This window comes from Nicotiana attenuata, chromosome 6 (genome assembly GCF_001879085.1).
Source record: "Nicotiana attenuata strain UT chromosome 6, NIATTr2, whole genome shotgun sequence".
Classification (NCBI taxonomy): domain Eukaryota; kingdom Viridiplantae; phylum Streptophyta; class Magnoliopsida; order Solanales; family Solanaceae; genus Nicotiana; species Nicotiana attenuata.
Window position 1 is genome coordinate 2,789,385 of NC_031994.1, and position 15,640 is coordinate 2,805,024.

At 37.5% G+C, this 15,640-nt stretch overlaps 1 protein-coding gene and 1 pseudogene across 1 annotated transcript; both read left to right on the forward strand.

Moving 5' to 3' along the window:
• On the forward strand, positions 1,076-3,894 carry LOC109227579 (annotated as a pseudogene).
• LOC109226482 (putative late blight resistance protein homolog R1A-3) lies at positions 10,170-14,181 on the forward strand. Its single transcript, XM_019391243.1, has 2 exons — positions 10,170-13,077; positions 13,494-14,181. Exons 1-2 carry the CDS (start codon positions 10,325-10,327, stop codon positions 13,519-13,521), a joined length of 2,781 nt encoding a protein of 926 aa, XP_019246788.1. The 5' UTR covers positions 10,170-10,324; the 3' UTR covers positions 13,522-14,181.

Sequence of the window (15,640 nt, forward strand, 5' to 3'; positions counted from 1 at the left end):
CCCATAACTTTCGAGACGGAGCATAAATTTATGTGTAAAAATTCATTAAAATTGGAAGTAGTAAATAGAACCCATAACTTTAAAAATATAATGGATTTAATGATAAAAACCGTAAATATTAAACCCATAAAATTTAAATTCTGAATCTGCTTCAACACTAAACCTAAAACTAACCGCAACAGTCTTTTTGTTTTTCCTTTCTTTCTAAACGCAACAGTTAACTCACTGAAATATAGTATTTCTTGATCCCATTTTATATTGGCACACTTACTTTATTTTAATCTTTCTCAAAAAAATAATATTTCTTTATTTGAAAACTTTTTAATTTAAATATCCTATTTTTTCCGAGCATTCAGATTAGTAAGTAGTAAAATAAGGATCCGGTCATAGATTTTCCAAAAAATTTCCTAAATCTTTTTTGGCAAATACATGTTTGTTCACAAATTTTATCCATATTTTAGCAAATTCCCAAATTCCAAAACCAGCTCAAGAGATGATTTTGGCCCAAAATATTACTATTACTTTTTTAAAAAGTTTTAAAAATTGCCCCAAACTTTTGTATTTTATAAAAGAGCCCACCATTTATTATTTTGTAACATTTATTATTACTTCTGTAATGAGCACCATACAGAAATCAATGGAATCTACTGGACTTAACCTGCAAATGTACTATGAAAAGCTTGAATCGTTGAGATCTATTCTGGAGAAATCATTGGAAGTAATAGGCGATGATCTTGAGGTATTGACAAGTTTGGAAGCTAAAACCGCAGCGCTAGCATACAGGGCAGGAGATATAGTTGGCTCGGAATCAAGAAAGGTTCTCCTTGCAAAAACTCCAATTTCACGAAGAATAGCAATTTGGAAACTTCGTTTCAAGATATAACGAGCAGTAGGACGCGTTGATTCCACCATAAAGCAGTGGATAGGAATGCTGAACAATGAAGATATGAAAACACAAAATTTGACACTTGCCTCTATATCTGATAGTGCTTTAGAGCCTGAGAATAAGATGGTTAGACTTGAAAATGAACTCGAGATGATAGAGGATCAACTTGCATTTCGCACTTACGAGAGAGAGATAAAGAGGGGCATGGCTTATGCTGCAATTACTTGCCTTATGAGCACCATAGACCAATCAATGCAAGTTACTGGATGTAATTTGCAATTGTTCTATGAGAAGCTTGAATCCTCGAGAGCTATTATGGAGAAACCGCGGAAAATAACAGCGGATCCCCTAGAGGAATTGACAAGCTTGGAAGCTGAAATCATAGAGGTGGCATGCAACACGGAAGATATGGTTGACTCGGAGCCAAGAAAGATTCTTTTCGCAGAAACTGCAGATGAAAGAATCAATGCTTTGTGGAGTGCATTGATATAAAATTTCTCTCTTGTCGATATATCTCAACATGCTTTGGAGATGGAGAATATGATGGTTGGCCATGAAAATGAATTCGAGATGATGCAGGATCAAATCGCTAGAGGAGCAAGGGAATTAGAAGTTGTCTCCATTGTGGGGATGGGGGCATCGGCAAGACAACTTTGGCTAACAAAATATACTGTGATCCATTCACTATGTCTCGCTTTGACATTCGTGCAAAAGCTACTCTTTCACAAGAGCACTGTGTGAGAAATGTACTCTTACGCCTTCTTTCTTCAACAAGGTGAAAGACTGAAGAATGTTATGAGGAGCAAGATGATGGGCAACTAGTAGACCGATTGCAAAAGCTTTTAAAAAGTAGGAGGTACTTGGTAGTGATTAATGACATATGAACTACAGAAGCTTGGGATGATATAAAACTATGTTTCCCAGATTGTAACAATGGGGGTCGAATACTCCTGACCACTCGGAATGTGGAGGTGGCTGAATATGGTAGCTCAGGTAAGCCTCTTTATCATATGCGCCTCATGAATTTTGATGAAAGTTGGAATTTACTGCACAAAAAGGTGTTTGAGAAAGAGTATTTCTCTCCTGAATTTAAAAAAAAATGGGGAAACAAATTGCATCAAAATGTGGAGGATTACCTCTAGCAATTACTGTGATTGCCGGACTTCTCTCCAAAATGGGTAAAGCATCGGATGAGTGGCAAAGTGTTGCCGAGAATGTTTCAGTGGTAAGCACGGATATTGATGTCCAGTGCATGAGGGTGCCTGCATTGAGTTACCATCACTTGCCTCATCACCTAAAACCGTGTTTTCTGTATTTTGCAATATTCCCAGAGGACGAACTGATTTTCGTCGATAAACTTATGGAACTATGGGCAAGCGAGGGATTCCTAAAGGTAGAAGAGATGAAAAGTATGGAAGAAGTGGCAGAAAATATCTGAAAGAACATACAGATAGAAGTTTAATTTGCTCTACATGAGGCTGCTATCGAGGCAATGTGAGGCGCAGAGGAATAATTATATAGCCAAGGCATATAGGCGACACTACTCGAGCTTTTGTCCCCCTTACTTGTACTTTTCCTTTGCGGTTTGCTTTTATTATGAATAAAAACATATAATTTGCCAAAAAAAAAAAAAGAAGTTTAATTTGCAATACAATTTGAGTTTTGATGGAGAAATCGAAAGTTGTGGGATGCATGATGTGACCCGTGAACTCTGCTTGAGAGAAGCTCGAAACATGAATTTTCTGAATGTTCTCAAAATTAAGAATGATCAAACTCCATGTCTGCAATCCATGCATTTTTCCTCTAAGTGTCCCATTGTCTAAGTATCCAATTAATGAGATCGGTATGATTGAGAAAAAATTGGCTAGGTATCCTGATATTGAGGTCCGTTCTATTATCTGTTTTAGTGGGAATTGATTCCCAGAGTTGTCGCATTTCAAGCTAGTAAGAGTACTAGATCTTGCTTTAATGAAACATGATCATTTCCCCCATGAGATACTTGATTTAATTCATTTGAGATACCTAGCTTTTAACTCTTTCTCCTAGCTTATGCCGTCTGAAAACTTTGATAGACATTCCTCCACAAATACGAAAGCCTATGTCATCTGGAAACTTTTATACTATCCGGGGCCTGGCGAAGGGGATGGATATATCCTTTGATATTACCATCGGAATTTTGGCAATGGTATGTTGAGCCAACAGAGAAAAACTTGGTTTTGCAAAATTTACAATATCTGTATGGATGGAATCCTTGGTATTGTAATGGATCTCTCTTTAGACTATTTCCTAATTTAAAGAAGTTGCATATACGTGGCATCGGAGAAGACTTCAGTAGTTGTAAAGACCTCTATGATTTTCGCTGCTTAGATCAGCTCGAGGAATTGGAATTTTGTCTTGCTTATCAAACTGTAGATGCTGCTTGCTTTCTGGAAACGATTACACCTTCAGGTGCTACTTCACAAGACCTTCTGAGGAGGCTGAAATTTTCGACAGAGAGTCCATCTCTGCCTCTTCCTCCTACAGATGATGCTTTGCCACATTTGTTCCTACCTCCTCCATATGCTTTTCCACAAAGAGTTAAGAATGCTTTTAGTGGGACTTCTTTGCGATGGATGGATTTGAGCATTGTTGGTAAATTGCCCAAACTCGAGGTTCTTAAACTAGAAAATGATGCCTGCTTAGGCGACGAGTGGGAAGTAATTGATCAAGGTTTTCCTCACTTGAAGTTGTTGCTACTTGAACGTTTGAAGATTCGTTACTGGAGAGCCAGTTGCGATCACTTTCCATGCCTTGAACGACTGTTTCTGGAACGTTGCCTTGGTTTTGATTCAATCCCTCAAGATGTTGCAGATATAACTACACTTGCTCTAATTAATATTAGCAGTTGTGCAGAATCTGTAGGGAACTCCGCCAAGCAGATTCAACAGGACATTCAAGAAAACTATGGAACATCTGTTGAGGTTACTATTGTTAGGCCTGTGAAGGCCAAGAATATTTACTTTAGTTAATCTATTTTCAGTTTGATTATAGGACTGGTGTACAGAATATCTTTGTTCTTATTTCTCTTCTGTTTCTTAAATTTGTACTCATCTGCCTTCTGTTATAATATGGTCTTAAGTCAGATTCTTTTTTGTTTTCCTTAATTTTTTCTTTTTATGGAAATAAATAGTTGTGATGACCCGATAGGTCATCTAGAGTTTTAGACCTTAATTCTATGTTTCGAAGCCTCCAATAGCTTCCTTAAGTCTTCCTCGATTTGTGTGCGTAGTCCGGGAGTTTTTCTGGAAGGTTTCTATGTTAAGAATTGATTAAAAAATGAAATTTTGCCTTAAAAATCTATTTGAGTTGACCTCGGTCAACATTTTGCGCAAACGGATCCGGATCTGTGTTTTGACGGTCCTGGTGGGTCCGTATTGTGATTTGGGACCTGGGCGTATGCCCGGAATCAAATTCGGAGGTCCCTAGCTCGAGTTATCGCTTTTTTTCCAAAATTGAAAGTTTAAAGATTTAATGACTTTAAGGATTTGACCAATGTTTGACTTTGTTGATACGCGATCTATATTCTAGTTCCGAATTCCGATGTAGGTCCATTACTATATTTATGACTTGTCTGTCAAATTAGGTGAGAAACGGAGTTGGTTTGACGTGATTCGGACGTCCAGTTGTTAAAATAGAAGCTCTAAAGTTTTTTGAAAATTTCATTTGTTTTGTTGTCCGATTTGTAGCTCTAGGCTGGGTGCTTTTTTTCCAAAATTGAAAGTTTAAAGATTTAATGACTTTAAGGATTTGACCAATGTTTGACTTTGTTGATACGCGATCTGTATTCTAGTTCCGAAATCCGACGTAGGTCCATTACTATATTTATGACTTGTCTGTCAAATTAGGTGAGAAACGGAGTTGGTTTGACGTGATTCGGACGTCCGGTTGTTAAAATAGAAGCTCTAAAGTTTTTTGAAAATTTCATTTGATTTGGTATCCGATTTGTAGCTCTAGGTGTTATTTCGGTGCTTTGATCACGCGAGCGAGCTCATATGATATTTTTGGACTTGTGTGCATATTTATTTTGGAGCCCCGGGGGCTCGGGTGAGTTTCGGATAGGCTACGGATGAGTTAAACTTAGAAAAATCTGGTTTTTTGCACTTCTGCTGGTTTTTGGTGTAATGTACTTTGCGATATCGAAGCCACTACCACGATCGCGAAGGGGGAACTGGGCAGGGAAGGATTTTACTCTATGCGAACGCATAGGACTGTACGCGAACGCGAAGTGGAGGGGTGCTGCCCTTCGTAAATGCCGACAGTGTATCGCGAACGCGTAGCTTTGTGGACCTGGGGGAGGGGAACTGACCAATACCCTTCGCGCGGCACAAGACTAGCAAACGCGTAGGCTGGTGGGTGCAAGCCTTCGCGAACGCGAAGGGTATCTCGCGAACGTGTAGGCTATTTAAGCCACTGCTTCGCGATCGCGTTAGGCCCTTCGCGAAAGTGAAGAAAGCCTGACGCCCAGTGATTAAAAACAGACCAAAAAACGGGATTCTTCCATTTTTCATAAACTCTCCATTAGAGCTAGGCCTAGAAGCGATTTTTAAGAGAAAATTCAACATCAATTCATAGGTTTGTATATTTTAACTCATTTTCTTCCATTTCTAACATCACCCATTAATTTCTAGCCCTAGTCTTTGTTCTTCCATGGTAGAAAATTAGGAATTTAGGAAGAATTGGAAGTTTTTGCAAATTAGGGATTTAGACCTCAAGTTGAGGTTGGATTTCGAAACTAATTACATAGCTCGGGGGGTGAATAGGAAAATAGATTTTGGTTCAAATCTCAGGTTTTGACCAAGCAGGCACAGGGTGGATTTTTAACTTTTTGGGAAAAAGTGTGGAAATCCTAAATTTATGTATTGTAATTGATTCCTTTAGCAATATCTGACATTATTGAATCAATTGTGGTTAGATACGAGGGGTTTGGAGACGGACTCTAGGGGAAAGGTTCTGATAGAACTTTGAGTCGACTTTTGGAGCGAGGTAAGTGTCGTGGTTAACCTTGACTTGAGGGATTAGGACTTGTTTGCCTATTTGCTACTTGTTAAATGTTGCGTACAACGTATATGTGAGGTGACGAGTACTTATGCGTTGTTATTGGGTTAAAGCATGCGGGTGGAACTTATTTCTCGTAATCTATCTCTTTCTTTGATCCTAATATCCATGCTTAGACTAGTTAATTGATAAATTGATCGTTCTTTCTGTACTTATGAGCTATCTGTGATAATTGAGTATTATTTCTGAAATTGAGATTGGTATTGTGGAACTATTGTTGATGTAAGACTTGATATTGCTTATTCCATCTCCCTATTTTTATATGTTCATTTACATGATAAGGGAGAGTGTAGAGCACGAAGGGTGATGTCGTGCCGTATTTGAGAGTTAAAGCACGAAGAGTGATGTCGTGCCGTATCTATTGATTCGTGATGAAATTGAGAGTAAAAGCACGAAGGGTGATGCCATGCCGTATTTATCATTTTATGGTGAGATTGAGAGTAAAAGCACGAAGGGTGATGCCGTGCTGTTATTACTGTTACAGAGTGAGGCTGAGAGTAAAAGCATGAAGGGCGATGTCGTGCAGTTTTAGTTATTATGCTTGTTCTTTTTGTTGATTGAAGGTTTATTGACTGATTCTTGTTATTATTCCCTGCTGTAGTTACTGTACCTTGTACTCCTATCGTATGTCCCCTCCCAATTGTAATTGTTAATTTTTTATTTGTTGTTATTTTGTACGTATATTTTCGTCTGTACAGGTTTAATTACGTGGGTGTCATGTCATAGCCTCGTCACTACCTCGTCGAGGTTAGGCTCGACATTTGCGGAGTACATTGGGTCGGTTGAACTCATACTACACTCTACACTTCTTGTGCAGATTTTTTGGTACTGGTCCCAGTTGTCCGTGAGGCATACCAGCTCGGACTGGCATTTGGAGACTCGATGTAATCTGCTGGTGTTCGCAGACCTTGAAGTCCTCTTCTATTTCTCCTATTTACTATTCTTTTCATTCGAGACAGTTGTATTTATTTCAAACCCTATTTTGTAGAGATTCTAGAAGCTCGTGAACCTATGACTCCAGATCCAGGTTGTACTTAGATATTATTAGTTTTATGTCATTTGTATTCCGTTTTAGTTTCTTTTCGGCTTAATTGATTTTACTTAATTGAATTGATTAAAAATTGGCTCAAAGAACCTCTAATGTTAGCTTGCCTAAATGTTATGCGCCATCACGGCCCCGAAGGTGGAAATTTCGGGTCGTGACAATAGTAGCATACTTTCATGAGTAGGCATCTCCGATAAGAGTTTAAGTTTTGTGCACGGGTGTATAAATTTTTTATACCATCATGTAAAGCTGATTTACAACAACATATAACTCTTCGTAGCAAGCTCGATCTAGTAACCTAGATAATAGAATAATAACTTGCTGTAATAAATTACATTAATAGTGTAAAAATTCTTTAAACTATCATTACATATAACTTAAATCCGTCCAATAAATGTGTAACTTGTTAGAGTCTTCTCCTGTTCTGTTATGTGCCAACTGATTGACAACAAAACTGGAATTCTTTGGTTGGATACTAATCCGACCTCGACGTTTTGAGGAAAAATGCATGACTTGTTCACAACTTCACATGTATTTTGATCTTCCATAATACCATAAAACTTATATTTCGAGTTTCGCTCGAGCAGAGTTCATGATCATATCATGCATTCTGCAAGCTTTGATTCAACATGACACTGAAGACAACTATGCAAGTTCTGTTGAGATCCATATCACTTGGGTTGGAATTGGATTTTTCATTCTTGTTGTGTTCGTTCTAAATATTGGTAGGTTGGAATTGGACTTTTGTTCAGTCTTTTCTGAATGTTGGTAGGTTATAAGAGAAACTAGTCCCGCATAAACAAGTAAGGACATGAAATTTTCTTTTGCTATTATACATTAACTTTGAAAGACCGCTGCTTGTTTGGATGGTTGCTATGTATCGTTTCATAATGTACCGTATAGTATTGTATTGTACTGTACTGTATCATTTTGATGTATATAATGTTTGAATAAATTGTATTGTTCGTCGTCGTTTCATTAATTCATGCACCCACAATATGAAGAATAAACTTGCCATATTATAAAGAAAAAGTAAGGTACGAGGTAGAATTATTATATAAAAAGATGAGTTAATACCCTAAAATCCCCCTAAACTATCAAGGTTTTGTCAGTTTCCCGCTTAAACTATTCGATGTCCTCAAAATCCCTGAACTATATTGCCCTTCATATTAAAACCCTCTCATTGCATTCTTAGAGGTGCGTGTAGTACACATTCCTAATTGTCTAAAAAACGTGTAGCACTACACGTGGCTATTTAACTCAGGCTAAAACTCGCCTAAACTATTACATTTTTGTCAGTTACCTACTTAAACTATCTGGTGTCTCCAAAACCCCCTGAACTATATTCCCCTATATTTTAAAACCTCACGTTGGACTTTTAAAGATACGTCTGTCTAATTATATTAACTTATGGTTTGTACAAAAAATTTTATATAGTTTACTCATGATATGTTACGCTCGAATGATTGATTAATTCTAAAAGTTTTGGCCAAAATAATATCTAATGTACTGTGTTAATTTTAGGTTTAATTGTGATTGTGCTTTATGCTAGACTCCAATTGATTTTGTCCTTATTTATATTCACTTTGTAGCACAATTAAAATATAAATAAAGGCATATAGTGTTGTATTTCTTAAAAGTCATCTTGTATTACATAAGAAAGATTACACAAAATAAAACTTCGCAAATAAAAAATCAATTGCCCAGTATTACATTATCTAATTCCAGATTACATAAAGAAGGGCTCAAGAGATTCAACTTTATTCTTTACAAGCTGTTGAGTTTAATAAGAAGATTTAAATTGATATTTTTTTCAACAATATGTATAAGACATGAAAGAAGACTAAAAGAAGAAAGAGAATACATAATTTTAGAGGAAACAAGAGAGGGACAAATTTTTCCAGAGGAAACCCATACGGAGAACTGAATAAAAAAGGTTAAAAAATGGAGAAGAAGATGAAAAACAAAGAAGAAAGGTGAAAAATTAAGGAAGAATGGTGAAAAATGAGGAAGTAAGATGGATATAACCGAAATAAGGAGAATAATTATTAAAAATAATAATTTTGAAAGAGGGTTAGGCTAATTAGCCATTATTTTCTGTTAGGTAGACCCTTTTGATGGCTTTTTTCAACTACCACGCGCTCCCAAGCGAGCATCTACACATGTTATGCCAGGTCAGCGACGGTGGGGTTTTAATACGAGCGGCAATATAGTTCAGGAGGTTTTTGAGGACACAGAATAGTTTAAGTAGGAAATTGACAAAAATATAATAGTTTAAGAGGGTTTTAGGGTATGAAACTCTAAAAAGGTAGAATAAAAAATAAAATATGATTATTTAATAATGAGGAAGGACAATATGAGAGAAAAAAAGAAGGTAACGGCGCGATCACACCAAATCGATCGTTCCATAAAGTGGCGGATTTAACGACACGATACAATAAAATTTAAATAAACAATCAAAATAAACATTGTATTCAAAGTAACAATACGATACAATACAATAGGCAACAACCATCCAAATAGCACAGAATAGTCACATTGAGAAGGAAGAACACTTTCAAAGGCAAAAGTCCAGGGGGCGATACCGTATGTGATCCATGGATCATCGATCGGGAAACCAAATTCGAGCCTCGTGGCTAATCTGTGCTCCTTAGATTTTTCTCTCGTTAAGGGTGGAGAGATCTCAATCATTCCATCACATTCCTCGGTAGTTTTCTCCCTGATAAAAGGAAGGTTTGACTTATGAACACAAGCTGTATGTGTTGGCGTAATATAATGTTAAGTCATAATCATGAAGTGGCAACATGTTCTATGAAATTAAATAGTAACTGATTATTCAAAAAGAAGCCAAGACGTGCAGTGCGGGATTATAAACTATGATTTTACTACTTTTGCAGTTCTGCGTTTATACTCAGCCTTTCTCCTTTTAAATAACAAATAAATTTGCTTTTCAAAATTTCTGGCATCACAAGGAATCTTCACCTAATGCTTATTTCGGTTTTAAATACTTTTTAATGCTCTTTTTAGATACAAATGCTCCAGTTGGAATGGCTCCAGTCAAGTATTCATTTATTAATTATTCATGTCATCTTTTAACTACAGAAATTTTCAGTCAACCAATGAAAGCTTACAGCTCATTATTTTGTTCTTAAACTAGAATCTCTAAGCAAACTTAATTCTTATCAAAAACCACCTTTTTCACCAGAGTATGCTCTACCCATTCAAGAAATAAGATAGACACCTTGCTCTTTTTGAGTGATTCTGTGTTCTTTATACATACGAGAGAGAGAAAGAGAGACATGGCTTATGCTGCTATTACTTCTCTTATGAGCACCATAAAACAATCAATGGGATCGACTGGACTTGTGCTGCAATTGTTCTATGAAAAGCTTGAATCGTTGAGAGCTATTATGGAGAAACCTTGTAATATAACAGGTGATCACGAGGCATTAACAAGCTTGGAAGCGCAAATCGCAGAGCTAGCAGACGAAGCAGAGTATAAGGTTGACTTGGAATCAAGAAATATTGTTTTGCCCGAAAATGAAAAAAAACAAAGAAGAGCTTTTGTGAATCTTTATTCCCTCGTAAAAGAAGCAGTAGGACGCATTGATTCAACGATGAAGAAGTGGATGGAAATTCAAGACAAGCTCAAGAACATCCAAGATCTTAAAGCACAAAATTCGTCTCTTGTCAGTCCGTCACGACATGGCTTAGAGTCCGAGGATAAGATGGTTGGCCTTGAAAATGAATTCAAGATGATGCAGGATCAACTTGCTAGAGGAGCAAGGGAACTAGAAGTTGTCTCAATTGTCGGGATGGGAGGCATCGGCAAGACAACTTTGGCTAACAAAATCTATAGTGATCCGTTCATTATGTCTCACTTTGACATTCGTGCAAAAGCAACTGTTTCACAAGAGTATTGTGCGAGAAATGTGATTCTAGGCCTTCTTTCTTCTATAAGTGGGAAGACCAATGAATTTCATGAGCAGCAAGATGATGATCAACTAGCAGACCGACTACAAAAGCTTCTAAAATGCGGGAGGTACTTGGTAGTCATTGATGATATATGGACTAGAGAAGCATGGGATGGCATAAAACGATGTTTCCCAGACTGTAACAACGGGAGCCGAGTACTCATGACCACTAGGAATGTGGAGGTGGCTGAATGTGCTAGCTCAGGTAAGACTCTTTATCATATGCGCCTCATGAATTTTGATGAAAGTTGGAGTTTGTTGAACGAAAAGGTCTTTGCGAAAGACTGTTTTTCCCCTGAATTTGAACAACTTGGCAAAACAATTGCACTAAACTGTGGAGGATTACCTCTAGCACTTGTTTTGATAGCCGGACTTCTCTCCAAAATGGGTAAATCATTGGATGAGTGGAAAAGTATTGCAAAGAATGTAAGTTCAACGGTAAACACAGAGGTTAATGTTCAATGCATGAGGGTGGTTGCATTAAGTTACAGTTACTTGCCTCATCACCTAAAACCGTGCTTTCTATATTTTGCAATCTTCCAAGAGGATGAACTGATTTTAGTCAATAAACTTGTGGAATTATGGGCAGCAGAGGGATTTTTGAAGGTAGAAGAGAGGAAAAGCATAGAAGAAGTGGCAGAAAAATGTCTAAAAGAACTTACAGATAGAAGTTTAATTTCCATCCGCAACTTGAGTTTTGATGGAAAAATTGAGATTTGTGGAATGCATGATGTGACCCGTGAACTCTGCTTAAGAGAAGCTCGAAACATGAACATTGTGAATGTTACGGGGGAAGAAAAGTATCAAAATCCATGTGTGCAATCTATGCATTTTTCCTCTAAGAGTCGAGGTCGGATCACTATCCAAGTGATCGGGAATAAGTCTATTACTGAGAAAATACTGGCAAGGTATCCTAAAAATGAGGTTCGTTCTATTATCTGTTATAAAATGAAGACGTTCATGCTAGAGTTGTTGCACTTCAAGCTCGTAACAGTACTAGATCTTGCTTTAATGGGATTTTCTGCTTTTCCCAGTTCGGTTCTAGATTTAATTCACTTGAGATACCTAGCTTTGAGGCTTTCTCCTGGTTTGCAGCATTATCTAGGAGAAGAGATTTCCTCATCTTTTTCAGTAGACATTCCTCCATCGATATCTAGCCTATGTTATCTGCAAACTTTTATACTTAAACTTTTACAACCTAAAGCCCGGCAATATCCTCTGGTATTACCGTATGAAATTTTGACGATGCCACAATTGAGGCACCTCCATTTGGACTGGAATTACTTGCAGTATCATGAGCCTACAGAGAAAAGTTTGGTTCTGAAAAATTTGCAATGTCTGTCTGGATGGAATCCTTGGCATTGTACTAGGTCCGTCTTTAGACAATTTCCCAATTTAAAGAAGTTGCAAATATGTGGCGTCTGGGAAGACTTTCGTAGTCGCAAGGACCTCTATGATTTTCACTACTTAGATAAGCTCGAGGAACTAGATTTTGTTCTTACTTATTCATGTTCTGCTTGCTTTCTGGAAAGCATTACACCTTCAGGCCTTGTGAGGTTCACGAGGCAAAAACTACGAGCAATTTTGCTTGATAGACCATCTCGGGCCCTTTCTCCTACAGAAACTTTTCCATATTCAATCCTTCCTCCTCCAGATGCTTTTCCGCAGAACCTCAAGAAACTGGCTTTTTACGGGACTTGTTTGCAGTGGGAGGATTTGAGCGTTGTTGGTAAATTGCCCAAACTCGAGGCCCTTAAACTGGGAATCAATGCCTGCATAGGCGTTGAGTGGAAGGTAGTTAAGGATGGTTTTCCTAGCTTAAAGTTTTTGCTACTGGAACATTTGAAGGTTCGCTACTGGAGAGCCAGTTGTGATCACTTTCCGTGCCTTGAACGACTGTTTCTGGAACGTTGCCTTGGTTTGGATTCAATCCCTCGAGATTTTGCAGATATAACCACCCTTGCTCTGATTGATATTAGCAGTTGTGCAGAATCTGTTGGGAATTCCGCCAAGCAGATTCAACAGGACATTCAAGAAAACTATGGAAGTTCTGTTGAAGTCAATATCCGGCAGCCTTTGTAAGACATCTTCTTCCTTGATTTACTTCTTATCATTGTTGCTTGTAGTTGTATTTCTGTGTCAAATGCTACGGCTTGTTTGGTCAAGAGTACAATAAATAGATAGTCTTACTTTAGTTCTGCGCGCTGCTGTATATTTTCTTATATCGTTGCATAAAATTGATCTACAACAACATATAACTCTTCATAGTAAGTTCGATATAGTAACCTAGATAATAGAGCAATAACCTGCTCTAATAAGTTAAATCGCACTGATAGTGTGAAAATCATCTTCTATAAGTTAAATCCATCAAATAATAACGCCTAACATGCTATACCTGCATGCTCATACTTGTTATAATTTTCTCTTGTTCATTAATTTTGAGAAATCTAACATTTCATTTTTCATCCTTTGTGGATGTTTCTTTTTTCTGCAGAAACAGGCGACAAGGACCAAGCGGTTGAGCAGCAAGAACTTCAACTTTGGAAGGCCTTTCTCAGCTACTTCCCACTCCGTATTAATATTTGAGGAACCACACTTGCTCTAATTGATGTACGCGACTGTGCAAAATCTATTGGGAATTTCGCCAAACAGATTCAACAGGTCATGATTGAAGATGACTATGCAAGTTCTGTTGAGGTTCATATCACTTAGGTTGGAATTGGAATTTTCAAATTTCCATGGATTTTTCATTTTTGTTGTGTTTGTTCTAAATATTGATAGGGTTGGAATTGGATTTGTTTTCAGTCTTTTCTAAATGTTGGTAGGCTATAAGAGAAACTAGACCTGTATAAACAAGTAAGGAAATGAAATTTTCTTTCGCTATTATACATAAACTTTGAAAGAGAAGGGGAGCCTTGGCGTAAAGTTGCTGCCATGTGACTTAAGTTGCTCGGACTCAGGTGCGGGCATCCGAACGGGGATAGATCCGAGTATTGGATTCGGAAAAATCTAAATTTTAAGATTCGGGGTGCAGATCCGGATATGGATGCGGGTGCTGGGATTCGGCTAATACAAAATAGAGCTATAAAAATATTGTAAATTTTGAGAGATATTATGTGAAAAACTTACATGAATATTGTAGAATTCAATCTTTCATTCTCCAAGATGGACATTATTCTTTCATTGTCCTAAATCTTATTTATTTTTTATTTTGAGAAATCAAAATCTCAATTTTTCTCCCAAATTTGTCGATGGACTCTGGTCAAAGTGTCCGAAGTTAGTTGACCGAATCCGCGACTTATCTCGTCCCCGTTCCCGTTTTATAAAGGGACGGGGACGGCATCAAAATCGAAGAGTCCGTGCAACTTAGCATGTGACTAGGAGGTCACGAGTTCGAGCTGTGGAAATAGCCTATTGCAAAAATGTTGGGTAAAACTGCGTACAATAGACACCTATGGTCCAGCCTTCTTCGGACCTCGCACATAGTGGGAGCTTGGTACACCGGGCTGTCCTAGACATAAACTTTGAAAGACGACTAAATAGCACATAATAGTCACATTTTCTTTACTTATCTCATAAATAGGATGCATTAAATCAGATAATAACAATCAAGTGAAAAGATGCCTTACAGACCTGACATGAATTACAGAATTTTATATGGTAATATGAAAGGAAAATGCCAGCGCCATAAAGGTGTCGGAAACTTAAGTACAAAAGTTTGCAGATACTGAAGGCTAGCTATTGAGGAAGGAAAATAAATTGTGTGATGAATATATACGAGTCAACTAAGTATTTCAAAACTCAAAAAGTATATCATTTGCTACAAATAATCCTATAAGTTGAACACAGGAATACAAGTAATAATTATAAAAGCAATTCAACCAAAAATACGACCTAAAGGAGGTAACGAAAACGGACCTCAACAGAACTTCCATAGCAGCCCTCAGTTTCCTCTTGAATATTCTTGGCAGAATTCACAACTGACTCCTTACAGATGCATATATCAATTAGCTGAAGTGTGGTTATTTCTGCAAAATCTTAAGGTATCGAATCCAAGTACCAGCAAGCTTTGACGAATAGTTGTTCAAGTCATAGAAAGTGAATACTACTAGCTCTCCAGTACTGAATTCTCATACATTTCAGTTGCAAGAACTTCAATTGAGTAAACCTGCCCTCAACTACTACTTCCCGCTCCTCGCTTTTGCAGGCATCATATGCTAGTTTGAGGGCCTCGAGTCTGGGAAACTTACCAACAATGCTCAAATCCTTCCACAGCAAACAAGTCCCACCAAACTCTAACTTCTTAAGGTTTGGCGGAAATGCATCTGGAGGAGGAAGGATCAAAGGTTGAAATATTTGGTATTTCTTGCGAAACGTGACTGCTTCTTTGAGAATAGTCTTAAATAGAACATCTTGTTCAGCTCTCTCACTCTCCATTGCTGGTGCTGTGAAGTATCTTGTACACCTAAATATGCATGGTTTTTAAACTTAACATCAACACTAGATTGATGTGAAGATCGACGACAATTGCTTAAATTTAACTATTTTAGACTCAGTGAGGTCAGGTGAATGCCCTGCCTTTTTTTTTCTTTGATAAGTTGTCCTGCCCCATCTCTTGTCTCTTTATTTTAAATAAAAAAA

Excerpts from the sequence above, each read along its gene's own strand:
- LOC109226482 (XM_019391243.1), top strand. The coding sequence starts at position 10,325 with ATGGCTTATGCTGCTATTACTTCTCTTATGAGCACCATAAAACAATCA. Across the intron at positions 13,078-13,493 it reads GTCAATATCCGGCAGCCTTT|AAACAGGCGACAAGGACCAA; the intron begins GTAAGACATCTT and ends TTTTTTCTGCAG.